Source organism: Sitophilus oryzae, unplaced genomic scaffold (genome assembly GCF_002938485.1).
Source record: "Sitophilus oryzae breed Bouriz unplaced genomic scaffold, Soryzae_2.0 scaffold_2014_pilon_pilon, whole genome shotgun sequence".
NCBI lineage: Eukaryota > Metazoa > Arthropoda > Insecta > Coleoptera > Curculionidae > Sitophilus > Sitophilus oryzae.
Genome location: NW_022146741.1, coordinates 1,342,831 through 1,367,525, shown reverse-complemented (window position 1 = coordinate 1,367,525; position 24,695 = coordinate 1,342,831). Strand labels below are relative to the sequence as shown.

Sequence of the window (24,695 nt, the reverse complement as noted above, 5' to 3'; positions counted from 1 at the left end):
ACAAACCGCTTATCTTTAAAGTACTTTTTTTTCCAAAAGATAACTAGGTAAAATCATTAGATATGTTTCTGAGTATCTGAAATGGAATTATAAGAATATCGTTAGGGCGTCCATTTTTTTATAACGAGAAAGCATCAGTAATCGCGATAATTTAAAAACTCAACTTTTTAACACATAACACGCGATAACTCAAGAACCATTTTAGATATTGAAACTTCTAATTTTTATTTTGAAGTTCGGATCTTTTACAAGATGTTTAAATAAAAGACATTCGATAGGCTTGTTTTTTTCCATTCGAAATTAAAAAAATAACATTCATTTACTTTTTTATTTTTATTTAGTGCATGGCAATGTTCAGTAATCATGTAACTTTTTTGTCTGCGAAGAAAATATAACAGAAACATAACAAGAAAGTTTGACCACTGTCAAAAACCAAATCAATTCCACTTATTTTTACCAAGTGCAAGTGTTTCTAACTTGCACTTAAAAATTTACAAGCTACAGGGAAAATTACGACACGTTAATAAATAAAGAAATAAAATATCACGAGACGTAATTAAATCGTGAAGCTGAACGCATGATGTACACCCTTTCCTAGAATTTTAAGTACTGATTGGGTCGACCGGAATACAGGTCACACTGTGTATAAAACATAATTAAAAACAATTTGTTATAGAAACATTAATATTGTTGCGGACCCGTGTGGACTCGACCTAACCTAACTATATGTCCCGCCCTCAGATGACCTTAACATCACATTAAAGAATAAACACCGTAATGATTCATTCGGACGTTAGAGAAAAATCGAGTTCCACTGGAATTGAGTATACGAGAACAATCGAAACCTTCTCTATGCACCTAACGATCTATCCACACGGAACCGACGAAAAACGTAACAATATCAATATAGTGACATCGTTAACAAACGAATATTTAAACACTCATTCCAAATATAATGCTTCTAAATCATGAATTATCGAGAGATAATTCACAAAATTTTATACTTAAAACTCGATTTTATAAAAAAACTAAAATAATACATAGACATAAAAACGCGAAAAATGTAAAAAATGCATTTATTTTTCGTTTTTTTTTGCTTCTATCTCCAACAATATAAAATTTTCAGAAACAATACTTTAATACAAAATAAAAGTAGACAAAATTCAGTTTTTTATATTTTTCCTCAGACAATCCGCCACAAAAGTATTATTTTTTACGACGTGATTGACGATAGAAGTAGTTTTACGCCTAAGCACAAAATTACCAAAATATATCATTAAACTGATAAAAAGTGTAAAATTCAACGAGCGAAACATAATTTCTCGATATACCGTGCTGGCAACTGTTACTTTTGGGTCGGAACTTACATGTGTGGAAGTAAATCGCATAGGGATCTTATTAAGTCGCAGTGAGAGAAACGCGACGGTGTGCTGTTGCGGCGTCGCCGCGCCGGTACGCCTTTCCTTATCAGGTGAAGTAAAATAACGATTGCAAACCGCTTATTTTTAAACGAGTTTTTTTTCGAAAATATAACTAGATAAAATCATTAGATATGTTTCTGAGCATCGGAAATGGAATTATAAGGATATCGTTAGGGCAATCAATTATTTTTAATAGATTTTGAGATATCGATTCATTTTGAATTAAGAGTTCTAATAGCGCGACCACTGTCGATACCAACTCAATTCCACTTATTTTTACCAAAAATGCAAGTGTTTCTAACTTGCACTTAAAAATTTTCAAGCTCTGGGGAAAATTACAACGACTCGTTAATAAATAAACAAATAAAATATCACGAGACGTAATTAAATCGTGAAGCTGAACTCATGATGTACACCTTTCCCTAGGACTTTAGGTACTGATGTGGTACTGATTGGGTCGACCGGTGGACTGCGACAAATCTGCTATATCCCCTTCCACGTCTCTTAGCAATGTGCGCAGTTTCTCGGTTTATTTCGTGCGTTTGGCAACGTGTTTCCTGTTCTCTCTTTGATCAGTATATTATAAACGCATTGTACTCTTCTAACTTAAGGAAATCTCGACTCAAGAGTAACCCTTTGCCAGCGCTTAGTATATATATTATATATATATATATATATATATATATATATATATATATATATATATATATATATATATATATATATATATATATATATATATATATTTTATTATCTTAAATCCATTTATTTCTCATCTAGTATTGATTAGTCCCACATTATTATGAAAAAGAATTTAAGTATCATAAAAAATAATCATATTATTTAATTTGTTTTGACTCTAGGGATCACAGACAATAAATATGCGAATTTTTAAATATATTGCAAAAAAAACGATCAAAATCAGAATAGCTAACCATTTCAATCATTGTTGATCGAAATATAACTTTCTAATATGCAAAGTTTAAAACTAATCCTCTTATTTAATTGATGCGATTGAAACATTTAGATGTTTCAACATTAGCCTATAACACTTGTCTAATGGTTTTAATCATTCAATTTGACCTTATTAATATGAAAAGTTTACCTGCGAAAAAAATTTAACTCCTTTAAGATTTTCTGATATATAACAGAACTCTTAGGTTTGTTTTGTTGTTCAAAAGCTTTCTGAAAATTATCATATTCATAAGAGTAGCTAATTCCCTTGTGTTCGTAAACTTGATTATCACATAATATAATATTGGCAGGAAGATCCCGATTAGGTTGGTAATTCGGATAAAAACCCTCGCTCTTTGTTAGTTTCAGATTATTTTTAGCTACATGTATCTAAAATAGGCATACATAATAAACGTAACTTCAATTACAAACAAATAAATTTGAGTTTACTTTGTTAATAGGTTCAGGTTTAACTTCAGCCACTTCAACAGTTTCGGTATTTTCAAAAGAAAAACTACCAAAGGATTTGCGTCTGTTTGAAATATCATGAGAAGAAGAGTAAATGGTAACATCTTCTTGGCCTTCAGGGACACCTATTAGAGAACAAATAAATTATTTACTGAAATATGTATCAGAAAGATAGTCTGTAATGTATAAATATTTTAACTTTAATTTACCTCTTTTGGCCAATGGAACTGATGTGGAAAAATTAAGTATATTCTTCAAACTACCGAATATATTATTGTCCAGCAAGTTATTTTCACATTTTTTCTTTGTTAGTTCTTCTTGAACAATATCAGTATTAATATACTTTTTATTTTTAGTTTTCTTCAAACAACTTGATTTGGGCATTTTTTGAGTTGGTTCTTTTTTTGGAATATTTTCATCTGATGCGCTGTCTTCTTCATCAATTGAACTAGTTACACTTCCAGTAGAACTGGAAGATGTTGATGAATATCTAGGATGGTGTATGTATATATCTGACTTTATTTCGCGATCGGTATTTGCTTTTTCATAAAATGGAGCATCTCCTTCTGCAGCCCAGCTGTATCTATAAGTATTAAAATAACAATAAGCTTACTTAATCCATGATCTGTATTAAATATAACTTTGTGTCAATTTATTTCAGTTTAGATTATTAAGTTTACTAAACTACAAAAGTTTAGAATATTTACCTTCCCTTTACAACATCAGGCTTACGGACAAATCCTCTTTGAAAAAAACTTAGTGAGACATCTGGCTCATGAGTGATAAAACCTAAATTTATATGAATATCATCAATTTTTGTGCTGTTCAAAATATCTTCGTGAAATGAGACTCTCTTTTTGGGGGTATCAGATTTTGACTTTTTCTTCCTTTGTCTCCTAAAGACAATTTGCTCTTCAGCTGGCTTAGTTTCTGGACTTTCAATTACAGATATATTTTCTGTTATTGCTGGAGGGACAAACTCTTTACCATCTGATAAAAAATGATATTAACTAGAACATAATAAATCTCAAAGCCTAAAAGTAGAATCTTTACCCAAATTAACTTTCAAATTTTCATTAACTTCTTCTGATAAACTAACATGCATATCAATAGTTTCATATTCAGGTAATACATTTGTGGTATTTTGTAACGTGTAATCCAAAAGTTCATAACTATTAAGTGAAATATTCATTAAATCAGTTTCAGTTGATGATTTAATTGGATGTTCCATTTCAAAGACATCGTCACTTTGATCTTTATCTACACACAAAGGTGATATCCTTAAATCTGTAGAAGAATATTATATATTTATAATTTCATGTATAGATTTTTTCAATACCTCTGTCAGAAAATTGATCAAAGTAAGTTGGAACTGAATGTGATAACTTATCATCAATCACATTCTTATTTACAAAATCACTTTTTGTAAAATTATGTTTCAATTTAAAATAACCAGGACCTTGTTCATTTTCTTTCAAATTCGGAATAGACAAATTTTGTTCCGCTATTTTCTCTAACTCCTTTTCTGCTTGTAAGTCATTAGGCTTTTTCTTATTTAAGACAACAGTAGAAACAGTATCTTTTGAAGCTAGTTCCCTATTATCTGACTCTATATTAGGGATAACATCATTTTCACAACCTAAAATTTATTTATCTAAATCATAATATACATATCAACTTTTTTAATGTTGGTTTTATTGAATAACTGCACTATATTGAGATGTTAAAACGTACAACTTCAAAAAATGACAACTTCAAAATTTAATATCTGTTCTACCACAATGTTATTACGCTACATTCGTTATTAGCACATTACATTTCTTCTATAATAAAAATATAGTTGTTTACTAAGTTGAGAAATAATACAAGTATTTGAAAATGGTTTAGATCAATCTAGAGATTTGATGGTTGATCAATGTCGAAAAATAGAGCAATACCTTTATGGCGCGTTCTGGCGACTCGTTTACTTGGCAAGTATTTTTATTGGCATACAGGGTACACCGGGAGTACGGCGTAGCTCCTAAAATAAATAACATAGAAATTCTGTACAGATGCCCGGCGCACCGTGTATACCCTGTAAACCAATTACAAATGTTCGTCAAGTACTTGGCAAGTACAGTACGTCTGTCCGTTCTGTGGCTACGGGGTATCCGTGAGAGGGGAAGCGATATTCTCTCGATGTTTTTCGTAAAAAATTAGACGACGCGTCCATCAATAAAAATTCGGCAAATTTGCAAGTAGCCAATAAAATGAGTGGGCGGAGCGATTTGCGGTGACGTACTCGTCAAGTCGACGTATAAAATATATTGCTGTTTATTTAAATGTTTTTTGTCCGCATTCCTTTCATAGACACAGATCCAGCAGACAAACTGTATACTATCTTTGTAAACAACTTTTTTTTGCAACTAGCTTGCCTCGATAAATAGAGTGATAAATAATAATTGTACAAGGAAACCGCGCACACGACATGGCAAGTAAATGCCAATATCCAATGTTTGTACAAGCACACCAGACGTGAGAGTCCGCCTTTAAATGCGGATTCTGACGACTCGTGTCCTTGCATTGGCGTAACTACTAACTACAGTGGTGCCCGGTAGTTTCTTTAAAGTTTTATTTGCATTAAATTACTATAAAAACCGTATTTATTATTTGTATTATTCTTTTCATGCGACCCGTAGTTTTTGCCTAAAAAAATTAAAGCTATATTACTTTAGGATCATATTGCTAAAAATCTAACGGGGTGATTGTTTTCTGTATCGGCTGGATGGAAATTAGAGATACAACAAAAAATTCGTTTTTATCTCATAGAAGACGTGTATTAAATTTCGTAAAAATATCTCTAATAACATCAGAGTTAATAGGAAAAAAAGTTTTATTTTAAAAAATTTTACCACCCTGTAACTCAAAAGTTAAGATGTTTAGGGCATACAGTCATATGAAGTTTTTTTTTCTTGAAATAGGAAATAAGCTTAAGAATCGCCCCCTTAAATATTAACATGTTATTAAGAAACACCCTGTATAAATAAGTAGTTTATTGTATTTATTGTCGGGTAATGAATAAGTTAAATATTTTTATCTCGTGTTTAAATTAACAACAATATTCTGACGCAATCATCATCTTTCGTAAATCAGAGTATACTTATATCAATTTCTCGCCCAGAAAAAAATATGTTAAATTTATTTATTCGGAAATCGGAGTATACCGGGTGGGTTTTAAAAGTGGCTCACCCCTATAACTTTTTTACTTTTTCAGATAAATAAACGAGATTTGGTATATTAGTATATGACATAAATTAGGATGATTGACGTATTCAATTCTTTTCGACCACTTCCTGTTTCACCGGAAATTACTAGAACTTTTGATTTTTAAATAGCTCCCTCGGTATTTTTTTACTTTATTCGATAGAAAATGTCATTCTGAATACATGAATACAATGACATAGCATATGTCAACTTTTAACATTTTCGCTTAAAACAAAATTGAATTTTAAATTTCAATCTAGAGTACCATGGCTGTGATAAAAACACCAATTTTTAATCAAGGAGCCTTGGAAAAATAGATTTGATCGTCTAATGTCATTCGTGTCTTGGTCTTGTCCTGGCTGGTTAAAAGATGCCCAAATCGTATTTTTAATCATATCTCAATTTTTTCAAATGGAACGAGAGTGGCTCATAAGCATATTTGGAAAAAGCATTTTTTACGAATAATTTGGTACTACACACTAGGTATTTCGAGTCAAATTGTCGTTATGAACCGCAGGTTACAATTTCATATGCGAAAATGTCAAAAGCTGACATATGATATGTCATTCTATTCAGAGTGTCATTTTCTATCGAATAAAGTAAAAAAAAAATACAGAAGGTGCCATTTAAAAATCAAAAGTTGTAGTGATTTGTGACCGATGGAAGTGACCGAAAACAATTGAATATGTCAATCAATCCTAATTTGTGTCATATACTAACATACCAAATCTCGTTGTTTTATCTGAAAAAATAAAAAGTTAGCCACTTTTGAGACGCACCTGGTATACTCCGATTTATGAAAAATGGGGATTGTGTCAGAATATTGTTATTAATTGCGCATCAAATTGCGCAACTTTGCCTCCATTTAACCGATCCTGTATCTCTTACGGGTTCCGAAATCCCAGTGATAGCCACCCTGTACAAGGTGGACAACTGTATTTTAAATATTATATTTAATGTTTTTCAAACAGTGCCCATTAGACTATATTTTTACTAGGATTAATTCAATACCCTGTACCTAACACAAATACCAAGATATATGTAGAGTTAAAAAATTAAATATTTATGTTTTTTATTATATAAATAAGTCATAAATAAATCACTTGTTTTTAATTCAGGAACAATACTATTTTTGTCCTTTATTGATATCATGTGTTTATTAATATTCTATTCAGTTTTGTCTCCGCATATCGTAGTTCTTTCGTGATTTTCGCTCGGTATGGCTTTGAAGAAACATTACTTTATTTAATATTAGAACATTTAATAAGCTCATAAATAGGAACTTCGCTTTTTAGTTAACTCGGATATTTTAACATTTCTGAAACTTAGTTTTTCCGAAACAATATTTTCTAATTGGTAAAACTTAAAAAATCTGACAACTCTGTTGAAACTGGTCGTTCATCTGGCCGCAGCTATGTAGGCAATACATCCGGCCAGCCAACGAACGAATGGCCAGGTCGTTGCGACCTGGTCGTCAGTGAGTTCATCTGTAATAACATCAAAGATATCTGTAATAATATCAGAGTAATAATGAAAAAAAGTGTTGTTTTAGAAAATTTACCACCCTCTATCTCAAAAGTTAACATATTTAGGACATACATTCATATGAAGTTTTTTTTCTTAGAACAGGTTCAAACATCACCCCCTTAAATATTAGTATGTCATTAAGTAACACCCTGTGTAAAAATACAATAATAACACTCTAAGGCTCGGTGTTTTCAGTTATAGATAAATAGCTTTTATCTAACAAATAACTATCTAAAAGATAAACAATCTAGAGCCTGCTATCTATAGGATATAACATTTGGGTATTTTCATACAAAATAATCCAAAAGATAACAATTTGGAGGACGGGCCGCCTACGGACCGTTAGACACTCCGTAGAGAAAGTGTTGCCAATATAAGATATCTGAAATTCAGATGGTTATATATAAAAAGTCTATGCAACAGACAGAGACAAAAACTGGGAATTTCAAATCGTTAGATTAAAAAGTGAGGTTATTATTCAGTTGTCAAAAGATCGTCAAAATGAAAATAAAAACAATAAAATTCAACTAAAATATATTTTGTGTTCAACTCTGACCGGTTCTATTAAGGTATAGGTTAATTAATTTTACCTTTATGGAAAAAGGGAATCAGTTTCAACAGTAGTAGTTGTGAAATAGATCTGTTGATGGAATGCGATTTATAAGAAATTAAAACAAGAAAAAAAGTATGTGTAAGTACTTAATTTATAATTTAGTTATATGATATTACTGTTATATTTATTATATTAACATTTTAGTACAATAAATTGATAATAGAAAATATGGAAGAAACTGGTGAAGTTCAAGCAGATCGAGATTTATAGATAATTCCTAAAACCACAATCTGGTAAAAAAATAGCATAAGGTTGTTAGTATTAACAAATATGTATTGTTGCGGACCCGTGTGCATGGTACAAAGAATACAAGGTATGATCGATAGCGGCTCCAATTTCGTTCAGTTCGCGCATACCACCTGTGACGTCACTAGGAAAATAATGAATAAATAAAAAATAAAGAAAGTTGACAGGAGATCTGCATTTTTTGGGGTTATGGTTAAGAATTGTTTATTTTTAAGACTTTTTAGTTCGTTTAATTTAATAATTACTAAAACCAGCAGTTTCAAAAATATATTTAAAAATAATAATTATCTATTAACATGGATTTGGACCATAATAGCACAGAATATCTAGCTACGCAAGATATTCTGTGATAATAGGTAAGAATACTAAATTTATTTCTATATTCGGTATAAAATTGTTTATTAGGTTTTTAGTTTGCGATGTTTATGGTAAATAATTTTTATGTTCATTGCCTCTGAATTCACATGAGGACAGAGATGAGGATATCTATGGAAAAGTAACCACAAGAGGAATTGTTACATCATTTAAAAAATGTTGGGAATTATATTGTTTCCCATGGAAAAGTAGAAAATGCCAATGCAGATGAATGTATTGTAATTGTGATAGAAGTAATTCCAAGGGTGAAGTTTATTATAATTAGTGACCTGTGCTTTTCTTTTTATATGTAGATGTTTCAGGTTTTGAGAATAAATCGGTTGAACGAAATCCAAAATTTAGAGGAAGTATTTGCATACCCAGAATATGCCCATCAAGGATTATATAGCTCAAATTTCCTTTGATCGTAGGCAATTATTCAATGCAAATTAACTTTTTAAGTGACTGAAATATTCAATAGTTATACAATATGGTATATCACTGTAAAAATATATTACTTTTAGGTACAATTAGGGCCAGATACATTTCAAAAAGTAGAATATTATTTTATATTAAATGAGGTATTGTATCAACAATCAATTTATATTAATACCGCAGATTAAAAAATAACAGAATAAATAGTTCTTTCTTTTATACTACAAAAATAAACTATAGAATACAACAGTATTTAAAAAAAAAAGTTGTGTCCCGCCGAGATTCGAACTCCGGTCTCTCGCTTCCTAGCCCAACTCCTTCCGCACTGCTCCACAGTAACTTGCTTAGCGATAATTCAATGACGGTATATAAACAAAAAAACAGGTTTATAACAATACCTTGACGATTTGAATTGGCGCGCGGAGCGTGCTGACCAATAGCGCCTGTTATCACCTGTGACGTAGGGACTAACCTGCGCAATATCATACCTTGTATTCTTTGTACCATGCCCGTGTGGACTCGACCTAACCTAACTATATGTCCCGCCCTCAGATGACCTTAACATCGCATTAAAGAATAGACACCGTAATGATTCCTTCGTTCGAGAAGAATCGAGTCCCACTGGAATGGACTAGTACATACGAGAACATTCGAAAACCTTCTCTACGCACCTAACGATCTATGGACTATTCTAGAGTTCTTTACCTGTCGGTATAAAAGCCGGCGGCTGTGGCCTACAGGGGGCAGTTATAAATCGACAAGTGCAGTTGACGCGCTAAAATTCAAAATAAATTCTTAGTTATAAATCGTTTGTAAATAGTTCTATAAGTCTTTTATCGTTATTGTTTTTTTTGTTAATTAGTGTTAAATAAATAGTGTTTAAATAAATTGTGACTTTCTATCCACACGGAACCGACGAAAAACGTAACAGTATTGTTGTAGGGCTTCTCATAATAAAGAAATAGGTAGGATAGCATCGATGATAGTAATTAAGGTGAGTTTTTATTTTATAAAATAGATAAATGTACTTATATTATTTTTATTTAGAAAAGCACGATTGAGAATAAGTATATAACCCCAAAGACCAGTACTGCAGTTTTATCTCCTCATTTATTGGTATACTAGTTGAAGCCTGGCGCATCCGCCACGACAGCGACATCAGGAAAAAAAATACCTATTATTTTTTTTAATTAAATGAAAAACAAAAAATCCGGCGACGACAGTTTTTAGAAGAGCCAATTAGCTATCTTTTATTAAAAAGCAACTTTCTAGAGCAAGTCGTTACTTCAGTAGAGACGACACAGATAAACATTAGCATTTTATATATGTAGATGATTTTAAATATACTCTGTTTTTTTTCACAGGTAAGATTTCGACAGACGATGACAGAAAAAAAGTAGATTACTTCCATACCAATCCATTTATTTCACTAAAAAAAGTTTCTAATATTTTTTAAGTTAACTATGGATGAGTTTATAAATAAATACGTCATGCGTCGTCTCTTGTTGTTTTTAACCAGTTTTATTGGTTTATTTAAAAAATGACAGATCATATTTTTTATATTATTGGTTTGACGCAACGATGAACGACAAACGGACGCCTATGCGTATGAACTCGACTTAAGATTTTTGAGAATTGTCAAACTCTGGCCAAATTATAGGTTATAATTTTGTGTCAAAATATGACAAATAGAAATGATAAATATTTTACATTTTGCATTTTGGACTGTGTTGTTGCTTGTGTTTCGTGTTTTTTAAAATTAAGTGGAGGAAAACTCGAGGGAAAATTAAGTGTTGACCCAGACCATAGTTTACAGTTAATATTCGGTGCACAGAGACCGCCAGAGACACAGTTTGCCAGAGACCATGACCAGAGAGTTGTATTAGCCACAAATATAATTGTATACCATCTCGTATATGGTACCAAAAACTGGAGTATCTGTAAAATAACATCACACGATAGGTAAATAATACATTTTAGTACTGCAGAAAAAAAATAAGATTAAAGTTAATTAACCAAGATTAGATTTTTTCAATTTTATATAGTTTTTTTTCACAATATTTTGAAGTAATCACTTGTCACTCAAAATTTAAACATATTAATTATTAGTTCCAATTGTACCAACTTATTTCTTTGTAAAATAAAATAAACTTCTTTGAAATGACAGACACATCTATCACTGTCAAGGATCTTGTCGTTGGACAGACTATATATACTTTTGTCTTGATTAATAATAAATTAAGAGCACCTATAATAATTGTTACATTAACACATATGTACAAATTTTTTAATAAAAAATAATAAATATAAAACAATTTTGTTGTACTTTTATTTTTAAGAACTCAAAGTGATGAAACTTCAAAAAAACCAGGAAAAAATAAAGGAAAAATATTGTGTAAACAAAGTTGATATTAATAAACCTTTTAACCGTAAAAAAAGTTGAACTAACTGGTATTCAAAGGAGGTGTTTTAAAAAAGGTTTAGCTAGAGAGTTACTTATAAAAAACAGCATGAAGAAGAGATGTATAAAGTATAAGGTACATAGTGCAAGAAATTAAATTAAAATTGTAACACAAGAAATAAAAGCAAATGTGAATTGAATGACAGGTTTTCTAAGGTTTCTGTTGTAATATTAATGAACTGAGATATGCGAATTAAAAATGAAATAAATAGTTTGATTCCAAGAGTTTTATTTATTTTTTACCTACTTTAGAGCTTTATTAAGTACGTAATGGTTGAAGGGATTTAAGTAAAATAATCTATAAATTGCCGTTGAGTTATATTTTTACTCGGTAATTGTATATATATTTCATCACTATTATCCTAACTTAATGCATTCTTTTCGTTCTAATGCTCTAACAGAGGCTCCTTTTATTTTGTAACACTCCTTATAAAATCCAGCATCAGCAACAATAGTTTTTTGCACCATTTCAATGTGTTTATTAGTGTTTATACCTCATACGTTCTAAAATGATTATAGTCTACATACTCAGAATAGGTAAGTCTTTTCGAAATAATCTAAAATCGAATTTATTGAAATAAACGAAATATACAATAGTAATAATGTCTTAGGTTATGTTAAGCAATTTTATTAAATTAAATCAAAATCTCCTCATGTGTCAAATTTTTATCTGACAAATAAAGCGATATTTGGCAGTTCAGGTCTCAAATAGGATATCTGATGGATAAGGTTATTTTATCTAATAGATATTGGTATCTATAGGTGAAGATACACTTTTTTCTGCTATCCATCAAATAAAATATATCTGGCGGATTATAACGCGCTATCTATACCTGAAAACACCGGGGGTAATAGTGATGAGAAATGGCAAGAGCAAGACCTCCTTGGTCTTGGTCTAGCAGGGTCCAGTCTTGCTCTTGGGTCCAGTCTTGCTGCAAGACTCTTGTAAGTGTCGCATTTTTTTAATAGATTTTTATTAGAGGTATTTTCTAGATAGAAAAAAATATTACAAATAATAAATACTGTTTTTAGTAATTTAATGCAAATAAAATTTTAAAGAAAGAAATTATCAGAATACTTTTTTATTTTCATTTTTCAATAAACCATACTGAATCAGCATTTCAACAAATGTCATAAATGTTTTTTGGACAATATTATACAGGGTGTTTCAAAAAACATGTGCCATCTTTCGTGGGAAGATTCCTCACGTAAAAATAAGATTTATTTGTCATATCAACATAGGTCTGATTCTGCTTTGTTTTCTACCTACAGGGTTTAAAGTCTTAATATTTTTTCGATTTATTATAATTTTTTCCAAGTACTTTTAGCGTTTCAAATGAAATTTTGAGGGTAAAAGTTACTATAAATGCGACATATTTTAAGGCTAAAAAGTGTCGCCATATTCACCAGGGACGTGCATATGGGTTATCACTGGAATGTTTTTTCAAAAAAGGCATGTACGCCACTGATTTTTTTTCTTTTGTTAGCGAAGTAGTGTAAGCAGTTTAATGTCGATTAAACGCTGTCTCTTGATATTTTGTCGATTTCGGCCTCCTTGATGAGATAAACGCATTTTTTTAATTTGCCAAGTCCTTGATACAAGTTTAATAGCAACTTTTAAAAATTTTAATATCATTAACTTGTGAAACTTTTAAATAAGTACTCATTGATTCTTCATCAAAAAATATGAAGACAAGTTCCTATAAACATGGGTATGGAAATGCATAATTTTAGAGTTACAGGATGAAAAAAAACCTTTTTAAAATTAGGTTTTTTTGTAAATATCTTAAATACCATATTTTTTTTATTTGAATTTGCTATAGGTTGGACTAATAGTAATAATAACTAATAGTAATAATATTTGATAATAAATTAGGTAAAATATATAATTTATTAATTTTTATTTTGATTTTATTAATAATAATTGCGTTTATCTCATCAAGGAGGCCGAATTCGACAAAATATCAAGAGATCACTTTTAATTGGCATTAAATGGCCTACTCAATTTTGATATCAAAAGAAGAAAAGTCAGTGGCGCACATATTTTTTTTTGAAAAATATTCCAGTGATAACCGATATGACGTCCCTGATGACTTTATCGACATTTTGTTAGCATTAAAATATGTAGCACTTATAGTAACTTTTACCCTCAAAATTCCATTTGAATCACTAAAAGTACTTGGAAGAAAATTATAATATATCGAAAAATTATTAAGACTTAACACCCTGTAGCTCTGAAACAAAGCAGAATCGGACCTATGTTGATATGAAAAATAAATCTTATTTTTACGTTAGGAATCTCCCCACGAGAGATGGCACATGTTTTTGGAAACACCCTGTATATGTTACGGCTAGGTAGGATACTTGAAGGATACTTGGCTAGTTTTAAAACTAGCCAGCTATTTTTCAAACTAACTAAAAGCGCTGTTATTTTGAAGGAATCCGCCCATTCTTGCAAAATAGCAGACAGCCAACGGCTAGTTTACAAACTGGCTAGTTAGTTTGCAAAGTATATATTCGTATTGGATAATGTCATAATTTTATATATTTTTTTTCATATTAACCAGTTATTTTAGTTAGTTTGTATATTAATCATTTATAATTTGGGGTAATACGATAACTCCATTAGTTTTAGTCACCCAAAATAGCAAGATTCTTGGCTAGTTTACGAACTAAAATCCTTGCAATTTAAGAGCGAGATTATGCCTATATATTCTTCATGTTGAAGAGCTTACTTGTGTTTCTGTGTTTGTACGCGTATTTATGTGATTTTGTCAACTGAAGGTGGGTTCAAGTAGCAAAATAAAATAAAAAAGAAGAAATGATTAGTTCTAATATGGGGGCATTCAAACAGCCAAATAAAATAATAAATATACATTTGCAAATGAGCAATACGTTAAAAATTTAGTTTTCAGTTTAGAAGTTGTTTATAATTTTAGTATTTGCAATGTACTTATTTCAAAAATCATGCAATAAAATAAATCCAAATCCTGAAATTATTTATAGGTTAAAAACTCTTATTATTATACCCTCTCACTTATTTTATTTTGTCTGTATAAATGCAACTACCATGTTCGATATAACCAACTTATCTCATATATTACAATCTCAATTTTGACAAAAATGGACATAGACTAGTTCTGCTCTAAAGGGACGAAATGTCTCATTACTGTATAAAACATTACTCATAGTTTATTCCAATTAATGCGGAATTGGTAATATTTAAAAATCATAAAATTACACTTGCTTTAGATGTGTAATTTAAACTTATAGTAATGATAGGCACTAAACTAAGTTTTGCTTAAGTATAAACTGACCAGATCCACCTGACATAACAGAAGTCAGTTCACATTCACTGTCCAACATTTGTACTCCGGAATCGACCGGTGATGCTAGACTGGAAATTGTAGATATTGTGCTTGAAGTCATTTGTGTTTCATTATTTTTCTTTATCTCTTCGTGTTTTTTCAAATTAATTTCCATAATTTCAGTAATACGCTCCTTTTGTAGATCCATACTAAAAATATATGTGAAAATTAGATACATTAAAAAAAATGTCAGAGTAAATTATTAATTCCAAAGCAATTTAAAAGAGATATGCTTGGATATATAAACTTACGGTATACCAAACTTACTTCAATTGATGTTTATGAATTAATAATATATTTTATTAAGTCTATGAGCTCAAACAAAAAATTCATTTAAAACACCATTGCGATCGTTTCAATACTTTAAATCATGCGCAAAATTTCTATGCGATATTGATTTTTCCCCAATCTTTCAAAAACAAATAAATGATCTTTTTGCTTTATAAGTAAATATCTATAAACCATATCTTAAATATTTGCCCAATATCTTAAAATACATAATAAAAACTTAATATATCTAGATATACCTCGGAACTCGGAATGCCTCGGAGTTTGAAGTGTTTTTGTTTTTAAAAAGCAATAAATCCATAGATCATAGATCTACAATAACAAATTAATGTCTTTTGTTTGACTGTCATGGCTAACGGGAACTACCTACTTTGTTTACAAGGAATCCGAACCGCGATCGTCAGTCAAACAAATGGGTTACCTAAACTTTAGCGAAAGTCTTTATATCGTGAATTATTTACCCTGTCTATTATATGTTACTGAACCCGTTTGTTTTGTGGTATATAAAATAAATATATTATAGTTTAAGCAGTTTAAGTAGGTTCCATAGTTATAAAATAAAATATCAATTCCCTTAGCATTTCCAGTAGACTTGATAGCTATTATATTAATGTACTTATTCTCTGATAGCTATGTAGTTAGAGCCATGTTAGAGCTCTGAGTTAGAGTCATTTATCATTCGAATAGCCCTGGTGATTAACACGGGCAGCAAAAAGGAGACGTAACCCACTTTAAACTGTGAATTCTATGGCCATAGTAACAAAGAAGAAGAAGTCTAGAGCATAGAGGACCAACCACAGGGGACCAACTAGCGTCTACAATGTCTACATTCTACATCCCACTAGTCTTTTCGGGCACCCAAGTTATTAAAGAGATACGGAAGTGGGTTTATAGAGAATTATCAGAAAAAAATCGATTTTATGATGATAGTATATTGATCACAATGAAAATTGTTTTAATCCTCTGCTTCTTAGTTAAGATTCAGCTTGTATTGTGTTATGGAAATGATACTTTCACTGAAGAATTACTGATAAAGCCCTTATTTAGTGATCAAGTATATGCTCATTTTCAGTTTGCTGTTACATGGGATAAAGATCCTACGATTAAAAAATGTAAGTGAAATATGGTCTTTTAGTTCCCAAATTACAATTAATTTATTCTTACCTATAGGTGTTTTGAACTCCTAGATGTTACTATTTATAAGAATATAAGGGAATTATATTATTTCTAAGAATATAAGGGAATAATAGCAATTGATTGAAGCTTATTATTTAAATTTAATAAAAGCATATCTTTAAATTAAAATATAATATGGGTTTTCCATTTATAGGTACTTTGGTAAGAGTCATTATTATTAAATATATTTTATTTTGTAGACCATCACACTCATTTGTTCCCTCGAGCTTTGGGTGAAATTATAGAAAGACACAATATTCATGAGCTTCATATTAGTTTAACTGGTGGTTTGTGGAGATACGAGAGTTGGGGGTATCCAGTGGTAGATGCTGCTCCAGGTGCTGAAGTATGGGCTTGGTTCAAACCAGATACTGTAGATATAGATCAAAATTGGAAATTACTTGCAAACACTTTATCTGGTTTACTATGTTCTTCATTTAACTTTATTGACGTTTCTAATAGCATTAGTCCTGAGTTTTCCTTTAGACCAAGAGGTTCTACCGATTGGACTACTGTTAATAGCACCTGGTTAAGGTATAAATATTAATTTTATATTTAATGAAGTACACTATATAATCATTTCCTTAGGTATGCAAGTTTGCCCCGAGAAATTGTGTGTACAGAAAATTTAACACCTTTTAAAAAGTTATTACCCTGCGATTCAAAATTAGGATTAGCATCATTGCTTAATTCAGGGTTCATACATAATACTAAATATCATTCTATTGCTTTACATTTACGACCAATATGTAGAACAGAAACTTGTGAGTCAGTTTCACTGGAATTACAGTTATCAGTATCTTTAGTATATGATTATGCTATATTAGGAACAAGGAATTGGTCATTTAAAAAACTCTTTGGTCAGGGTTTAGAGGGAAAATGCCCTCTTTCATCCAGAAGTAATATATATGTTGACTTATCGACTTCTGATAGCAAGAAGTTTGATTTAACTCCAACTCCAGATGAAGTTGTTACATCAATTAGAGGTGGATTTGTTAATAAATATGCATTATATCATATTTCACCCAATTTTTTAAGTATTAGTGGAAGATATGAAGATGATAATGAGATATTTGTTAAAAAACCTCCTTCTTTGTATGCTAATCAGTATTTAATTGGTTATGGGCAAGAAAGGGGAGGCATTGTATCAAAAATATATAACAATCACTGGTCAGCTTTGGAAGTAGTTCTTCTTCAAAGCATTGCCTGGTATGTTCCAGTATACCTTCATACATTAAAAATTGTGTCAAATGGTGAAATACTTAAACCAACAATCTTAAAATACATTCCAGGAAAGCAAAGAGAAAGGCCTTACTATATTGAAATGGTTTTAAATTTACCCCCACTGTCAGAAACTTTAATTTCTGTAGATTTCGATTATATATTTTTAAAATGGCAAGAATACCCACCAGATGCTAATCATGGGTTTTACATAGGCTCAGCAGTTGTATCAAGTTATTTGCCACTAGCCAAAAATTTCACTGGTTTACCACAGGATTCCTCCACAATTTATAGTTCATTTAATGCTTCAAGAAGTGGATATTTAGTACAAGTGCGTACAGAAAATATGGTTATTACATTACCTACTCCTGATTTTAGCATGCCATATAATGTGATTTGTTTAACTTGTACCGTAGTTGCCTTAGCATTTGGTCCATTACATAATATTACCACAAAAAGGTTAATTCTGAAGAAAAAATGTGAAACCACTCTTGTACAAAAATTAAAACTTAAATTTGAAACAATTAGAAAACAACTTGTGAAATCAAAAAGTGATTAACTGTATGTATTATAGAATTAAAATGTAATAAATGTGTCTTTTTTGTTACTATTTGTTTTTTTTTAAATAACTAGTTGTTCAGTGAAAGTTATCGGCATCAAGTTGCACGCCTAATGAAAAATTTTATATGAACATTTTAATTAATAAGAGCGAACAATATATAAATAATAAGAATAATACATTTTCTAAGAGCTAGCAACGTTTTCGAAAAGTATTTTAAGAAAGCTGGTTCTTTCATATATCTTTAACTATGCTCTCTGGAAAAGCGTGCGGGCCGTGTATAGAACTACCGAGTGAAAAATATACATTTTCGTGATTTTTTACGTAAAAAATGTGTCTTGGTAAAAATCGCTTCGAGCAACTGTTCTCAAGATATTTAGAGTAGAAATAGTCAATACATGGCATTATTGACAAAAAATAAACACGTTGAATAGATATAATAGTTATTGGACTGAAATAATAAATTTGGGAAATTTTTATCTTTTTAAATTAATCATAAATTTTTCTTCAAAAAAATGATGATAAAACAGTTTCTGTTGAACTTTTGGCACAAAAAAAATCAAATTTATGACTTCAGTCTTAAAACTATTTAGTCAACATGTTTAATTTATGTCAACGATGATAGGTATTTTGTGGTATTTATAATTTCGATTCCAAATATCTTGATAACCATTACCAAAGATAATTTTACTACGAATAGATAACCCACGTAAATGGGACGGCCGGAACCGGCCAAAAGACATCAATGCACACGTAAACTTTAATTTTTCGTGCGGAAACCCTCGTGAACGAGACGCGACGTTGCCAATAACTGTATTTTAGAAGACATCTATATTTAGTTAGAAAATTATATTGAATTTAACATTTATCTTTAGAATTTTTTTGGAAATTTGATACAAGTTAACTTGAAATAAAAAAACTAAAACTAAACATATTTTAATAGATAACACTCATGTTTACAAAAAGCTACATAACAACATTTGACAATCAAAGAAACAAAATAAAAATTTGTCGAGTTAAATCTAAAAATTAGTTAAATGAAAAGAAGTTTTAAATATATTGACTTATAGAGGAGAAAAAAAATTAAGTATTTTTCATTTTGATATTTATAGTATATACAGAGTGTCCCATTTTCGTATGTTTTACACAGGGGGGTGACAGTGAAACACAGAACACACTAAAGAAGAACGCTAACTCCCATGCATTTTTTAGTTTCAAAACGGTTTCAAATTTGTAAAGAAATCTGTATATTGAAGTGGCGCCATCTAGCCACCCAGGAAAGTAACAAAGGTGGCGGCAAATTTAAATATATGCAATTTATTTTTAAGCAAGACGTATTGACTTGTTCGCCAGTTAGAGCCAATCAGATTTCTACAAAATAATGTGTAGTCATCTGATTGGTCCCAAGTTAGCAAACAAGTCAAATGGTAAAAAACAAGGATTTATATATAAAGGTTAAACCAGGTTAAACTATTGTAAAGTGTTAAATGGTTTGCTTATATCATTTTATGTGCATAAAACCTACAATAAATAATTTATTTAATTTACAGAAAATTATACCATGAAACATTTTACAAACAAATAAAACAACAGTTTAAAAAGTATAATATTTATTATAGTACCAGATTTAAGAACACAACAAATATCGTTGGAATACAAGAGAAAGTGACGTCCATTAGAAACAATGTTTTATTTACGTGTATTTTTTACATATGGACTTGAACAATTGTGTAATATCACATTGTGGAGTTTATGTACAAAAATATGAAGTTGATCAATTTTTTTTTTGTAAAAATATATGGCGTTGTAAATATTACATTGTTAAAAAATAAAATTCACGAACATTTGGACTTGGTTAGGTTAACTCACCTCACTTTCTCGGATTATTAAATAAAATTGTTAGATAAATCAAAGACCTTTAACTTAAACCTTACCTTTAATAAAGACCTTAAAAATCAAACACAAAACAAAGTTCAAAAAAATTCAAAAATACAAAATCACGATTGTAAAATGAAGATTGCAAAAAACACAGCCAAACAACCAGAAAACAGCGAAACGCACATCTCCGTTCAATTGCAAAACACAACCGAAGAGGAAGGAGGAAGCCGGAAACGAAAAACTGATTTGACATACAGAACAATGACAGAACATAATTAATAGGCCTATTTAGGCAACTATAAAAACAATTTTGTACGCAATTGTTAGGCAACTAGAAAAATTAAAATAAAAATACGCCATCTAGCGCCCCAGGAAATTACTACCCCAAAAATAAATCGTTCAAGGTCGTATATCTCAGTTGACTGGCCCTGCAGTGAAATAGGAAAATTGGAAACAGTCATTAGTGTCATTCCTGTCATTCTCCTCACGACAAGTATGGCCGCCTAGACAAGGACAGCATTGTTTGTGTCTAACTATTGTCTAACTTCAGAGTTTAGAATTGACAGATTTCAGTTTCAGAGACAACTTCAGATTTGTTCTAGAACAAATTCGAAAATATTCGACGCCATTTTAATTCATTCCGTTTAGTTTCGTTTTGGAAGTTCAATTTAATATTTCGGCTGAAATGAATATAAAGTATATAAAATATATATTACATGAAGAATCCTGGAGAAAATGACGTTTATACAGTAGTAGGTATGTACCATGTATATGAAAAATAGGTAGTAAATAAACACTGTTTTTACATTTTTTAGATGCAAGAAAATGGTGTCATAATCTCTTTGACCGGCGATTTTTTTGAAAATGGAAACAATCTACAGCAAGGTAAGATCATTTTTAACTATAGCCAACAATAGTTATCTCCAGTATGTGCGATTTATTGTCAATAATGCAATAAATCGGACTGATAATCTGATTATGTTATCCGACTAAAAGTCTCTTTTTGCATCTTTTTGAAGCCAGGTTCTTTGAGAATAATGGACGCTTTTTTTAAACAGTATATTTATATTTTATACCTACTGATATTTTTACATTGTTAATTTTAGTATAAAAAAATTGTTTTTCTGTTTTCAGGTTTTTGTATAAGGATCCCGTTTTCATATTGCTGTGTCCGTTTTCTGTCCTTGAAGTTTGCGAATGCGTGTGTTTATTTACAAATTACTGTAAGTCATGCTTATATCTTAACTAATTTACGTTAAAAGTGCATATAATTAACTAATTGGTATTGAAACAATACAATCCTCTATATTTTTATATTTATTTAGTCACGTTGTTCCATATTTCAAATAAATATGTGTGAATAAATTATTTTTGGTTTTATTTATGAAAAGAAAAAAATACAAAATACATTTGAACTGAAAGAGGGCCCGCCATTGAATAACCGGAAACGGAAATGAAAATTAAGCCATCATGTCCTTATCATGTCAACCTGTCAATTGGAAAGTTAGTTCTCCAGACGACAACGAAGGCTTTCGGTGGCGTATCGTGTTTCCACGATTTAACACAGAGTTGACACTTCTTTCTAGTTAATTATTTTATGGTTTTACACAGGGGGGTGACAGTGAAATAGGAAAATTGGAAACAGTCATTAGTGTCATTCCTGTCATCTCCTGACGACAAGTATGGCCGCCTAGACAAGGACAACAATGTTTCTGTCTAACTATTGTCTAACTTCACAGTTTAGAATTGACAGATTTGTTCTAGAACAAATCGAACAAATTTCGACGCCATTTTAATTCTCTCCGTTTAGTTTTGTTTTGTAAATTCAATTTGATATTTCGCCTGAAATTTATAAATATAAAGGTAATAAAGCATATAAAATATATATTACATGAAAAATCCTTGAGAAAAAGACGTTTCTGCAGTACTAGGTATGTCCCATGTACTAGGTATGTCCCATTAAAAATAGGTAGTAAATAAACACCATTTCCATGTTTTTTAGATGCAAGAAAATTTTGTTATATGTTTATGATCGGCGATTTTATTGAAAATGGAAACAATTTACAGCAAGGTAAGATCATTTTTAACTATAGCCAATATTAGTTATCTCCAGTATGTGCGATTTATTGTCAATAATACAATAAATCTGTCTGATACAATCTGATTGTTATCCGATTAAAAGTCTCTTTTTACTTCTTTTGGATTCATAAACCAGGTCTCTTTGGGAATAATGGAGCTTTTTTAATTAGTATATTTATATTTTATACCTATATTGATATTTTTACATTGTTAATTTTAGTATAAAAAATGTGTTTTTCTGTTTTCAGGTTTGATTTGTTATGGAATAAGGCTCCCGTTTTCATGTTCCTGCCCCCGTTTTCTGTTTCTGAAGGCTGTGAATACGTGTATTTATTTACAAATTACTGTAAGTCATGCTTATACCTTACTAATTTACGTTAAAACTGCATATAATTAAGTAATTGATATAGAAATCATTCAATTCTTTATTTTTTATATTTATTTAGTCACGTTGTCTCACATTTCAAATAAATATGTTTGAATAAATTTTTATTTTGTTTTATTTATGATAAGAAAAGAGTACAAAATACATTTAAACTGAAAGAGGTGCCCGCCATTGAATAACCGGAAACGGAAATAAAAATGAAGCCATCATGTCAACCTGTCAATTGAAAATTAGTTCTCCAGACGACAACGAAGGCTTACGGTGGCGTATCGTGTTTCCACGATTTAACACAGAGTTGACACTTCTTTCTAGTTAATTATTTTATGGTTTTACAGGGTTTCTCATTTATGAGTAGAGGTACAAAGATGAGGTTTTCACTATTTAGTATTTTATTATTTTTTTCGTTTGATTTGCCTTCCTATGGGATTTCTAAAAATATAATTTAGGTAATCTATATTTATTTTTATAAATAAGGTAAAAAATGCATTACATTTAACTTTTTCACATACGCGGCTTGTTTGAATTGCGTAATCAACACAATCGAATAATTTATTCGACTTCAAATTTTAGATGTTGGTTATTCCACGCTTCTGTGTGTAAAATTATTGCACAAGTGCATCAACAGTTTCTGTAACTCTGATTGACAGCCGTGTTATGTAAAAATTACACAAGTTCATTTTCAGTGCAGTTTATTAAGATAACACCGTGGAAAGCATAATTATCTGATTAAATAAAATAAAATAAAATAATAATCTCTTTTAAACAAGTTTATTCACGTTAAAAAGTTAAAAAGTGCATTTTTTACCTTGTTTGTGACAAATAAGTATATTATATTTGTAGAAAGCTCATAACAAGGCAAATAAAATAAAAAAATATACAGGGTTTCCCTTTAAAAACTACCGAACTTGAAACAAATTACATATTAACATTGGTTTATAATTTTTTCGAATTTCGATAAAACTGTTGAAAGAAAGAACATGTGTGATACATTTAATTTTTATAACAGAATAAAAATGTACTATACAGGATGTTTCAAAAAACATGTGCCATCTCTTGTGGGGAGATTCCTCACATAAAAATAAGACTTATTTTTCGTATCAACAGGTCCGATTCTGCTTTGTTTCGTAGCTACTGGGTGTTAAAGTCTTAATAATCTTTCGATTTATTATAATTTTCTTCCAAGTACTTTTAGTGATTTGAATTAAATTTTTGGGGTAAAAGTTACTATAAGTGTTACATATTTTAATGCCAAAAAAGCGTCAATAAATTCATCAGGGACGTGCAAAAAAACATGTGCGCCTCGGACTTTTTTTTTGATATCAAAACTGTGTAGGCCATTTAATGCCAATTAAAAGTATTCTCTTGATATTTTGTCCAATTCAGCCTTCTTAATGAGGTAAACGCAATTTTATTAATCACAATAATTAATAAAATAAAAATAAAAAATTAATTAATTATATCTCTACCTAATTTATTATTAACTATTATTACTATGTCATTATTCTACTAGTAATAATACATCAAACTAATCCAACATACAGCAATTTCAAACAAAAAAAAATATTGGTTATTAAGATAACAACAAAAAACCTAATTTTAAAAAAAATTAACATCCTGTAACTCTAAAACTATGCATTTCCATACCCATGCTTATAGGAACTTTTTTTCATATTTATTGATGAGGATATCGTTTTGCGTTTATCTCATCAAGGAGGCCGAAATCGACAAAATATCAAGAGACAACTTTTAATCGGCATTAAACTACTTACACTATTTCGCTAACAAGAGAAAAAAAAGTCACTGGCGTACATGATTTTTTAAGAAAATATTCCAGTGATAACCCATATGCACGTCCCTGGTGAATATGTCGCATTTATAGTAAATTTTACCCTGAAAATTTCATTCAAAACGCCAAAAAGTACATGGAAAGAAATAATATAAGAAAATTATAATCAATCGAAAAAATATTAAGACTTTAACACCCTGTAGCTACGAAACAAAGCGGAATTGGACCTATGT

The 24,695-nt window shown here is 30.2% G+C and overlaps 2 protein-coding genes across 4 annotated transcripts in view; one reads left to right on the top strand and one right to left on the bottom strand.

Annotated features, from left to right (window-relative positions):
- LOC115884070 overlaps positions 1-15,701 on the bottom strand; it is a 41,513-nt gene extending 25,812 nt beyond the window's left edge. The window contains exons 1-8 of one of the 3 annotated variants that reach the window (XM_030902523.1): positions 15,618-15,701; positions 15,040-15,239; positions 4,183-4,482; positions 3,897-4,130; positions 3,551-3,833; positions 3,053-3,426; positions 2,826-2,968; positions 2,527-2,765 (exon numbers count right to left, since the gene is read on the bottom strand). In XM_030902523.1, the coding sequence (XP_030758383.1) occupies positions 2,527-2,765; positions 2,826-2,968; positions 3,053-3,426; positions 3,551-3,833; positions 3,897-4,130; positions 4,183-4,482; positions 15,040-15,239; positions 15,618-15,679 (1,835 nt within the window). In that variant the 5' untranslated portion in view covers positions 15,680-15,701. Of the gene's footprint in view, positions 1-2,526; positions 2,766-2,825; positions 2,969-3,052; positions 3,427-3,550; positions 3,834-3,896; positions 4,131-4,182; positions 4,483-15,039; positions 15,240-15,357 lie in introns of all 3 variants that reach the window. The other 2 variants (XM_030902524.1, XM_030902528.1) reach the window with 2 other exon arrangements.
- Positions 15,702-16,174: 473 nt separating this feature from the next.
- LOC115884093 (GPI transamidase component PIG-T) lies at positions 16,175-18,382 on the top strand. Its single transcript, XM_030902578.1, has 3 exons — positions 16,175-16,490; positions 16,755-17,088; positions 17,143-18,382. The coding sequence occupies exons 1-3, from the start codon at positions 16,199-16,201 to the stop codon at positions 18,332-18,334; spliced, it is 1,818 nt and encodes a 605-aa protein (XP_030758438.1). The 5' UTR covers positions 16,175-16,198; the 3' UTR covers positions 18,335-18,382.
- Positions 18,383-24,695: the final 6,313 nt, after the last annotated feature.

Excerpts from the sequence above, each read along its gene's own strand:
- LOC115884093 (XM_030902578.1), top strand. The coding sequence starts at position 16,199 with ATGTCTACATTCTACATCCCACTAGTCTTTTCGGGCACCCAAGTTATT. Across the intron at positions 16,491-16,754 it reads AGATCCTACGATTAAAAAAT|ACCATCACACTCATTTGTTC; the intron begins GTAAGTGAAATA and ends TTTATTTTGTAG. Across the intron at positions 17,089-17,142 it reads GTTAATAGCACCTGGTTAAG|GTATGCAAGTTTGCCCCGAG; the intron begins GTATAAATATTA and ends TCATTTCCTTAG.